Below are 10888 nucleotides of genomic sequence, written 5' to 3'. Positions count from 1 at the left end.
GGAGGTTAAGAGCACTGACTGTTCTTCCAGAGGTCCTGAGTTCAATTCCCAGTAACCACATGGTGGCTTACAACCACCTTGAATGAAATCTGGTGCCCTCTGCTGGCATGCAGGCAGAAGACTGTACACACAATAAATAAATAAAATATTAAAAAAAAAGATGGTGTCTCAAAGTAGTTTTGATTTCCATTTCCCTTATGGCTAAGGATGTTGCATGTTTATTTAAGTGTTTCTCAGCCATTTGTGTTTCATCTTTTGAGAACTCTGTTTAGTCCTGTACCCCATTTTAGAACTGGGTTATTTATTGTTTTATAGCCAGTTTCTTCTTTTTTCTTCTTCACATATTTTGGGTATTAGCCCTAGCACTCGGGAGGTGGAGAGAGGAAGTGGTAAGGGGCAGAGACAGGGTCTCGGTCCCTTTGGACTGAGGAGTGGAACAGGTAGGAAGCCACCGGCAGCTGCTCTGGGTTCTCCGATCTTTATGGTTTTTCCCCTGATAATCAACTCCCAAGTTTTTTTTTTTTGGTTTTTCAAGACAGGGTTTCTCTGTAGCTTTGGAGGCTGTCCTGGAACTCACTTTGTAGTCCAGGCTGGTCTCGAACTCACAGAGATCCACCTGCCTCTGCCTCCCAAGTGCTGGGATTAAAGGCGTGCGCCACCAACGCCCGGCAACTCCCAAGTTTTTATTGATTAAGATTTATTTGATTAACACTTCAATCAGGTGTCTATAGGCATGTGGATTTATGTCTGGGTCTTCAATTCCGTTAATCAATATGTCTTTTTTTTATGCCAGTACCATGTTACTTTATTACTCTTGCTTTGTAGTACAGTTTGAGATTGATGATGATGATATCTTCACCATTTCTTTTATGGTTCAGGGTTGTTTTAGCTGTTCCAGGTTTTTTGTTTTTCCATCTGAAGTTGAGAATTGACCTTTGAAGGTCTGCAAAGACTTGTGTTGTTATGTTGATAGGGATTGTATTGAATCTGTAGATTGCTTTTGGTAAGATGACCATTTTTGCTATGTTAGTCCTACTAGTACTTGAACATGGGAGATCTTTCCATCTTCTGATACCTTCTTCAATTTCTTACTTTCAATGTATTAAAGTTTTTATCATTATAACCCTTTCACTAGCTTGGTTAGAGTCACCCCATGATATTTTTATTGAGTCTATTGTGAAAGGTGTTGTTTATCCTTGATTTGTTTGCCATCTGTGTATAGGTAGTCTATTGATTTGTGAGCTAATTTTGTGTGCAGCTACTTTGTTGACAATGTTTACAGTTATAGGTGTTTCACGGCAGAATATTTAGGATCGCTTAGATATACTATTATATTACCTGCAAATAAAAATACTCTGATTTTTTCCCCAATAGATATCTCCTTGTTCTCCTTCAGTTGTCATCTTGCTGTCACTAAAACTTCAAGCGCTATATTGAATAGGTATGGAGGGAGTGTCTTTTTCCTCATTTTAATGAAAATCCTTTTCAGTTTCTCTCCATTTAGGTTGATATTGACTGGGAGCTTGTTGTAACTCACTTTTATTATGTTGAGGTATGTCTCTTGTATCTCTATTCCCTCCAGGACTTTTTTTTTAAAATACAAACCCAGTTTTTTTCTTAAGTTTAAGTTAGAAGCAAGCTTGTTTCACATGTCAATACCAGCTCCCTCTCCCGCCCCTCCTCTCCCCCCCCGCCCTCCCTACCAGGCCCCCCAGTCCCTTACCCAATCTCCACTCTGATCCCCAGGGAGGGTGAGGCCCTCCATGGTGGATCTCCGGAGTCTGTCATTTCATCCAGGGCAGGGCCTAGGCCCTCCCCCACCTCCAGGACTTTTACAATGAAAGGATGTTAATTTTTTTTTTTTTTGATTTTTCCAGACAGGATTTCTCTGTGGCTTTGGAGGCTGTCCTGGAACTAGCTCTTGTAGACCAGGCTGGCCTCGAACTCACAGAGATCCGCCTGCCTCTGCCTCCCAAGTGCTGGGATTAAAGGCGTGCGCCACCAACGCCCGGCTAAGGATGTTAAATTTTGTCAAAGGCCTTTTCTCCGTCTCATGAGATGATCATAAGGTTTTGTTGTTCAGTCTGTTTATGTGGTGGATTATGTTTACTTATTTACATTTGTTGAACCATCCCTACATGTCTGGGACGAAGCCTATTTGATCATGGTTAGGGTATTTTTGATGTATTCTTTGGTTCGGTTTGCAGTTGTTCAGTTGAGATTTTTTTGGATCTATATTCATATCAGAAATTGATCTGAAAATTTATTTGTTGCATCTTCATATGATTTAAGTATCAGGGTAACTATGACCTCCTAAAATGAGCTAGGCAATGTCCTTTCTGCTTCTATTTTGCAGAATAATTTGAGGAGTATTAGCATTAATTTTTCTTTGAAAGTTTGATACAATTCTGTGTTAAAACCATCTGTCCTTAGGCGTTTTTTAGTTGGGGGACTTTGAAATGCTGCTCCTATTCCTGAGGAGGTATGGATCTCCTTAAATTGCTTATCCATCTTGATTTAACTTTAGTAGGTTATATATATCAAGAAAATTACCAGTTTGCTGGAGTACAGATTTTTTTCACATTTTTAAAAATTTTCTAATTTCATCTTACATTCCAACCACAGTTCTCCCTCCCACTCCTCCCCCTACCTCCCCTTACCTCTCCCCTAGGCCCCCTCTCCACTCCTCTTCACAGTTAAGGGATTCCATCAGAAGTCAACCTTGTCTACTCATTAGGTTGGGGCAGGTTCCAGTTTTCTTGGGACTGGAAAGAACTGACTGCTCTTCCAGAGGATCTGGGTTCATTTCCTAGTACCCACATGGTAGCTCACAACTGTCTGTAATTCCAGTTCCAGGAGATCCAACACCCATGGCAAAATACCAATGCATATAAAATAAAAATAATTAAGAAAAAAAGAGTGGAGTACAGATTTTTAAGCATGTCCTCATGATTCTCTGGGTTTTCTTGCTATCTGTTGTTGTGTTCCCCTTTTCATCTCTAATTTTATTAATTTGGATCATTCTGTCTATTAGTTGACATTTGTCTTACTGATTTTCTCAAAGAACCAACTCTTCATTTCATTGATTCTTTGTACTTTGGTTTCTTTGATTCTATTTTATTGATTTAAGTCTTGAGTTTCATTTTTTCTTGCCTTCTCCTTTTGGATCTGATTTCTTCTTTTTCTAGAAATTACAGGTGTGCCATTAATTTACTAAAATGAAATCTCTACAATTTCTTTTTAAGTTCACATTTAGTGCTATTAACTTGCCTCTTAGATTGGTCTTCATTGGGTCCCATAGGTTTTGATATGTGCTGTTTTCATTTTCATTCAATTTTAAAAAGTTTAAATTTCTTTTTTTTTAAGATTTATTTATTTACTATGTATACAGTATTCTGTCTGCATGTATGTCCACAGGCTGTAAGAGGGCACCAGATCTCATTACAGATGGTTGTGAGCCACCATGTGGTTGCTGGGGATTGAACGCAGGACCTCTGGAAGAGCAGTTAGTGCTCTTAACCTTTGAGCCATATCTCCAACTCCTAAATTTATTTCTTAATTGCTATCTTGATCTATTTTTTTTGTTAATAGTGAGTTGTTCAGTTTATGAATTCTGTTGTTTTGTCATTGTTGATATTCAGCATTAATTTGTGATGGGCAGGTAGGATTCAGGGAGTTATTTCAACTTCCTTGTGTCTGTTGAGACTTGCCTTGTATCCAAGTATGTGGCCAATTTTGGAGAAAGTTCGGTAGGCTGCTGAGAAGAAGGTATATTTTTTTGTGTTTGGGTGAAATGTTCTGTAAATACCTGCTGGGTCCATTTGATGCATGACACTATCTAACTCCAGCATTTCTCTAGTGTTTGTCTAGATGGCTGTCTTGGCAGGAGTAGGGTACTCAAGTTCCCTGCTACCTCTGTGTGAAGGTTGACATGTTTCTTTTATGAATTTGTGTGTCCTTGTGTTTGGTGTGTAGATGTTAAGAATTGCAATGTCCTCTTGGTGGATTTTTCCTCTGATGAGTATGCAGTGTCCTCCATTTCTCCTGATTAGTTTCAGTTTGAAGTTTATTTTGGTAGATGTTTAAAATGCTTATGCCAGCTTTCTTCTTATGTCCATTTGCTTGGAATATCTTTTTCCGACCCTTTACCCTGATGTTGAACTGTGTTTCTTGGATGCAACAGAAGGATGGATCTGTTTTCAAATCCCTTCTGCCAGTCTATCTTTTTACTAGGGAATTGAGACAATTAATGTTGAGAGTTACCAATGAGTGGTGTCTGTTGATTCCTGTTATTTTGTTGTTAAGATCTGGATTTTTCCCTCTCGTTTGATTCAATGGTCTGGAGTTATTTACTCCTGGATTTTCTTTGGTGTGGTTCACTTTTCAGACTGATGTTTTCCTTCTAGTACCTTTCCTGGAATTGGATTTTTAGATGGATACTGCTTAAATTTGAGTTTATCATGGAATATTTTTCTTTCTCCATTAATTGTTTAAAGTTTTGCTAGGTATAGAAGTAAGGGCTGGCATCCGTTGTCTCTTAGAGATGGTTTTAGAGTCTCCATTAAAAAGTCAGGTGTTATTCTGATGGGTCTGCCTTTATTTGTTACTTGATATCTCCCCCTTGCAGCTTTTAGTATTCTTTATTCATTTTGTATGTTTAATGCTTTGATTATTATGTTTGGGAGGAATTTATTTTCTGGTCCAGTCTATTTGTTGTTCTTTATGCTTCTTGTAACTTTAGGTTAGGGAAATTTTCTTCAATGATTTTTGTTTAAAATATTTTCTGTGTCTTTGACCTGCGTTTCCTTTCCTTCCTCTATTCCTGTTATTCATAAATTTGGATTTGGTCTTTTCCTAGTATCCCAAATTTCCTGGAAGTTTTGTGCCTGGATTTGTTTGACTGAAGTATGCATTTCTTTTCTCTTGTCTTGGTGCTTGAGATTCTCTCTTTCATCTCTTGCATTCTATTGGTCAGGCTTGCCTCTAAGGTTGCTTTCAAATTCCTAAGTTTTTCATTTCCAGATTTCTCTCAGTTTGGGCAAACCATTCTGACACAACCTCCAGAACTTCAGCCAGGCACCAACACAAATCTCCACCTTAGTGCATTCTGCCTCCAACACAACTGAACTGTCAGAAAGTAAATCTGGGGTCAAGAGTACTGTTCCCTTAGGATGTGTAGAGGAGCTAAGCATCCCACATCCCTAATAAGATCCAGTAAGAAGTGCCAACTTCCTTACCAGGTCCTTTACCAGTGATTTTAACTATTGCTGGCTGTTCCATCTAGTTTCATGTCATCTTGAAACCAGCCAGAGTCATTGAAAAAGGAAGCTTCAAGTGGGAAAATGCCAGGATTGGCCTGTGGTATATTTTCTTAATTGATGATTAACATTGTGGGTGGGGCCATCCCTAGGCTGGTTGTCCTGGATGCTATAAAAAAGCAGGCTCAGCAAGCCATGGGGAGCTGGCCTCTAAGCTTCACTCCTCGGTGGCCTCTCCATCAGCTCCTGCCTTCTTTTCCTACCCTGTTTGAGTCCCTGCCTTGATTTCCTTCAGTGATGGAGAGGCAGCCGAAGTAAATCCTTTCCCCTCCAAGATGCTTTCGGTCATGGTGTTTCATTACAGATATAGAAACAACAACAATGCCAGAGGCAATGTGTTATTTGTTCTCTAGTCTACTCACTGTGTAGGAGGGTTTATTAATGCTTGTTTTTAAACCTCACGGTAGCTGACTAAGGTGGCTGGGTTTAAAGTGCAGGGACACAGCACTTACACAAACTCACATTTTCATGGTGTCAAATTTACAGTCCTTCTTCGCCTTGTGTAGCACACACCCTTGTTGAAGCCTGGACAGTAGTGGATCTGCCACTGGGACAGTGTTTCACTTCAGTCACAGCTGAACCCAGCACTGTAACTTGCTGAGGTATGTTCTGTTCCTTATCACCTGATTTGGAAACAGGTGTCTTCCTTGCTCATTCAGTTCCCACATTATTGTTTGAGGCAGGGTCTCTCACTGAACATGGAGCTCATTGATTAGGCTAGGCTGGCTGGCCAGAGAGCCTTTACAGCACTGGGGTTACAGCTGTGCGCCATTATACCCAGCTGTCTTGTTGCTTCTGGGGACCTAAACTGAGGTCCTCATGTTTGCATAGTGCACATTTTACGTCCTGCTCTTCCCCTGAGCTCCACTCGAGACTCTTCTGTCTTATCAACATGAGATGACTTGTTCATTCTGTATTTGACACTGTATATGCATTTCCCCGCACTTCACTCCTTTTCCTCTTGCCCACAGTGTGCGCATTTATCAGACAGGGTTCTTGATCTAGGTTTTATCCTATGCATCGATTTTAAGGGGTGTAGGACCATCCTGATATCACACGAATTTCTGGTTATGTGTGTGTGCATGCAAGTGCACATATATTGTTTCTGAAAGTATGTTTTTACTCATCTTTAGACTTTTAAAAAGTAGTTAAGAAGCTAACAACTGTATAGTTCTGTTCAACTGTGAGAAGAATTACAATAGTAAATTTCCATTTTATTTTTCTAAAAGATTTTTATGTGTATGAGTGTTTTGCCTGAATGTAGGGGTGTACACCACGTGTGCAATGCTTATGGAAACCAGAAGTATGTGTTGGGTTCCCTAGAACTGGAGTGCATTAGTCCCTTTTCTATTGTGATAAAGATTGTGACGACAGTAATATGGGGAGAAAAGGATTTAGTTCGTTGTGCACTTTCAGGTAACAGTCCATCCCCGAGGGAGGTCAAGGCAGACACTCAAGGTAGGAACTTGGGGGCATGAGCTAAAGTAAGTCATTCAAGGGGTACTGTTTACTGCCTCAGTCATCCTGTTTTGTTTTTTTCCCCAAGACAGAGTTTCTCTCTATTGTTTTGGAGTCTGTCCTGAAACTCTCTCTGTAGATCAGGCTGGCCATGAACTCACAGAGATCCACCTGCCTCTGCCTCCCAAATGCTGGGGTTAAAGGCATGCACCACCAACTCCCGGCTTCATCCTGGTTTTTAATACAACCCAAGACTACGTGCCCAGTGTAGCACCACCCACAATGGGCTGGGCCATTAATCAAGAAATGCTCCACATGCTTGCCTAAGGGCCAATATTATGGAGGCATTTTCTCAGTTGCATTTCCTATTCTCAGATAACTCACGATTCTGGAGACTGAGGGGCATGACAGTGCACTTGGTTAGCCGTGGTGAGGACATTCCGGTGGATGTCCTCAACAGAGGGAGTACATACAGGTGAGAGATCCTATTCAGGTGAGTATAGGGCCCAGTTATAACAGCACATTTTCAAGAGAACTTACTTAATCCTTAAAGTCCTGCCTGACCCAATCCTGTTAGACAGCATTAATCCACTCATGAGGTTGGAGCCCCCTGACATAGTTACTTCCCTAGGTCTCTGGTGATTTGACTAAGAATGGCCTCCACATACTCAGATGTTAAAATGCTTAGTTACTGGGGAGTGACACTACTTGGGAGGGATTAGGAGGTGTGGTCCTGTTTGAAGACGGACGTGTGTCCCTGGGGAGTGGGCTTTGAGGTTTCAAAAGCCCAAGCCAGGTCCCGTGGCTCTCTTCTTGCTGTCTGTGGGTCCAGATGCAGAGCTCTGAACTACATTCCTCAGCACCATGTTCTGCCTGAGTGTTGCCATGCTCCCTCTCAAGATGAAAATGGACTAGATCTCTTAACTGTAAGCCCGCCCCAATTAAATGCTTCCTTTTAGTAGAGTTGCCATGGTCACGGCGTCTCTTCACAGCAGTAGAACACTGACTATGATGAGGTCCCACCTCAACATTACCACCAACGTCCCAGGCCACGAATGAGCCTGTGGGGAACGAACAGTATTACTAATCCATCCCACAGAACCTGCCCAATCTTGTTTGGTTGTACTTGTTGGTCTGACTGTAGCCCTTATAAATCAAAGTTGCCCAAAGACACTGGTAAATTTATAGTCTCATAGTGGGTATGAAGCATACTATCAGGATAAAGGCAGAGGACAAAACTCCAAACTTAGGGGTTGTAATGTTCAATAAGTAAAAATGAAGCAAAAATTGATGGACAAAGTCAAATAAAAAATGTCTGTACCCATAGAAATAAATGCCATAATGTCTAAATTTGCTTTCTGGTAGTGGCACAGCTAAAGAACTGAATGAAGCAAATATGGCACGGTCTTGGCTTATTAATTCTGATTTGTAGGTATGTGAGTTTGAATTCCACTCTTACGTTTCAAATTTTCCATAATTTAAAATTTTCTACACATTCTGATTGTGTAGCCACAATGCTGGTAAAACAAGAAAATCTGTATAGCTTTAGTGTACATGAACCATCAGTACATTTACTTATTTTTGTTGCTAGAGTTTTGATAAGTATGCTGGTCTGGCTTGGTAGTCATTATTTAGCCAAATGTGGCCTTGAACTCATGACGGTCCTTCTGCCTCAGCCATTCAAGTGCTGGGATTATAGGTATTTATAGCCTCACCTTCATAGGTGAAAACCCATTGAGGATGCCCTATTGGATCCTATTGATAACTACTTTTTAAATGTTCTTGGCCTTTCAACCTCTGATCATATTTCTATTGTTTAAACCAACATCCCCTGGCTTGGCAATTACCTATGTAATTAAAATATCCAACAGATACTGACTGAGTGCTGTGAGGTACCAGGCATGATGCAGAGCCTGGCAAATGGTAGTCACTGGATGGTGCAGAGATGCTGAGCTGTCTTTGTTATCAGCTTTCTTTGTAACTAGTAATGGCTTTGGGACACGTGACAACTTTGAAAGGAGCCCAGAAAAGCACCACAGAGCTATGGGTTTATTATTACATAGACTAATTAGAACATAGAATACATGTGGGTTTTGATTCATTTTTAATACAAAAGAGGACTTGCACTGAAGGGCACCGGCAACAAGACCACTAGATGTCGCCACTGACAACATAAAAGGTAAAACAAGGCTTGTGGTCCTGTTTTAAACTACCAAACTGAAGAATAAAAAAGTACAAACACCATGCATATCTCTCTTAGGTTCTTTCCTGTTTCCCAGACTCTCTGTCAGTGGAAGTGCAGACTGGCATTATCCTGATCCATGTCTAAAACCCATATATGAGTGAGTACATACCATGTTTGTCTTTTTGTAACTGGGTTACCTCACTCAGGATGGTTTCTTCTAGTGCTGTCCATTCTTGAAAAAAAAGTAAAAACACCAATACACCCTATAAAATACTGAGGCATAATGTGTGCGCATTATCTTATACCTGTAAGCCAAGCACTCTGGAGGCCGAGGCAGGAGAATTACTGTGGGTGTGTGGCCAAACTAGGTTACATATTGATTTCTAGGCCTTCTAGAGATACAGTGCAAAACTCTGTATTAGAAACAACAAAACTCAAACCCACAGGGACAGCTTTAGCCTAGAGTCCTTGAGAGTATGCAGGGCTGTGGGCACAGGAACAGTTAAATACTGCCTAAGTCCTGGTGGCCATCAACTCACTGGGCAGCAGTGACAAGGTCATGACATGGGCTTTGAAGGGGAAGGAACTAATCTGCCTGCTCACTTTCAGATCTCCATTCCTCGGAGTTAGAAACCTGTCTGTATCACAAACCAGTACATACCCAGCCTACCTCACCAGACACATGCATTTCCTTACAGATTCCACACATACGTGCACACAGACCACATGGACACAGCCATTGTGCTTGAAGACAGCTCAGTCAGTGGCAAAGCCACACATACATGACAGCATACACCACTTATAACACTCGTGTGCGTCAGGCTGACCTATACCCACCCAGGGATGAAGCGCGTCACGATGCCTGTGTTTCGGGACAAATTCCACCATTGAGGACAATGGCTGGCTGAAAGCAGAGTTCATATGACAATACTTTCACAATGTGAAATACAGCTGATATTTTCTTTCTAAAGTGGTCTTTATTTAAAAAAGTAATATCCAACATACTGGATTAAATATACTTTCAGACATTTGACACATCACAAAACAGAGGCTAGGAGAGGCTTGATGCCCTGCCTCAGGTGACTCAGGATTCTGGAGCCCCCAGCAGGCTCTGTTTAGAAGGCCCCAGGTAAGAACTGAAACATACATGTCCTTGGTACTTGGCCAGACACTCGTCATTCTCCACTTTGTCAATGCAATGATGGAAAACCTCTGTGAGATAGTTGTGTGGAGCAGCAGAATTTGAAAAGTACTTTCTCTCTAAAGTGCTAATGTGACTACGTGAACACCTCAAATCGCTTCAGTCGCTCTCTGTGGTTCTCAGGCATGTACACACTCGCAGTGGGACGGTAACAAACGGCTCTTCAGTCTGGCGCAGAGTCGGTAGGCAGCCTCAGTTCTCACCACCTCCTGGCAGGACAGAGGACATGTCTTTCATCAGTTGGCTCACATTTCTTTGCTTCAAAGCCTTCCTAGACACCTGCTTCCCATCCCTCGGCTAAAGCATGCATCCTATGGCCCAGAGTCTCCTTCTGCCTGTTTCCACTGGACTATAGCATTCTCCAGGTCGTGTGTCCCTGGCACCTCCCTCAGAATCCAGATACATGTCAGAATGTCAGGTGAGGAGGCCGAGATGGCTCGTGGTGAAGAGTGTCTACTGCTGCCTAACAGTTACGGTACACACCTATAATTCCAGCACGGCAGGGGCAGGGGCAGGGGCAGGGGCAGGGGCAGGGGCAGGGGCAGGGGCAGGGGCAGGGGCAGGGGCAGGCAGATCTTTCAAGGCCAGCCTGGTTTACAGAGCGAGTTCCAGGGCAGCTAGGACCATAAAGAGAAACCCTGTCTCAATAAATGATAAAACAAACAAAAGAGCATTTATTACTCTTGAAGAGGACCTCCAGTTTCATTTCCAGAATTCACACAGATC

General features: G+C 41.8%; 1 protein-coding gene across 5 annotated transcripts in view; it reads right to left on the bottom strand.

The window, feature by feature from the left end:
- Positions 1-9918: 9918 nt before the first annotated feature.
- Atg10 (autophagy related 10) overlaps positions 9919-10888 on the bottom strand; it is a 285271-nt gene continuing 284301 nt past the window's right edge. For all 5 annotated transcript variants that reach the window (XM_040729108.1, XM_021223407.2, XM_021223386.2 and 2 more), the window contains one exon: positions 9919-10371. Coding sequence is in view for 1 of the 5 variants with exons in the window: in XM_040729109.1 (XP_040585043.1) it covers positions 10282-10371 (90 nt within the window). In the remaining 4 variants the exon portion in view is untranslated. The remainder of the gene's footprint in view (positions 10372-10888) is intronic.

The sequence above is a fragment of the Mesocricetus auratus genome, unplaced genomic scaffold (genome assembly GCF_017639785.1).
Source record: "Mesocricetus auratus isolate SY011 unplaced genomic scaffold, BCM_Maur_2.0 Super-Scaffold_100020, whole genome shotgun sequence".
Classification (NCBI taxonomy): Eukaryota; Metazoa; Chordata; class Mammalia; order Rodentia; family Cricetidae; genus Mesocricetus; species Mesocricetus auratus.
Note: the sequence above shows the minus strand (reverse complement) of the source record. Positions and strands in the feature narration are given on the sequence as shown.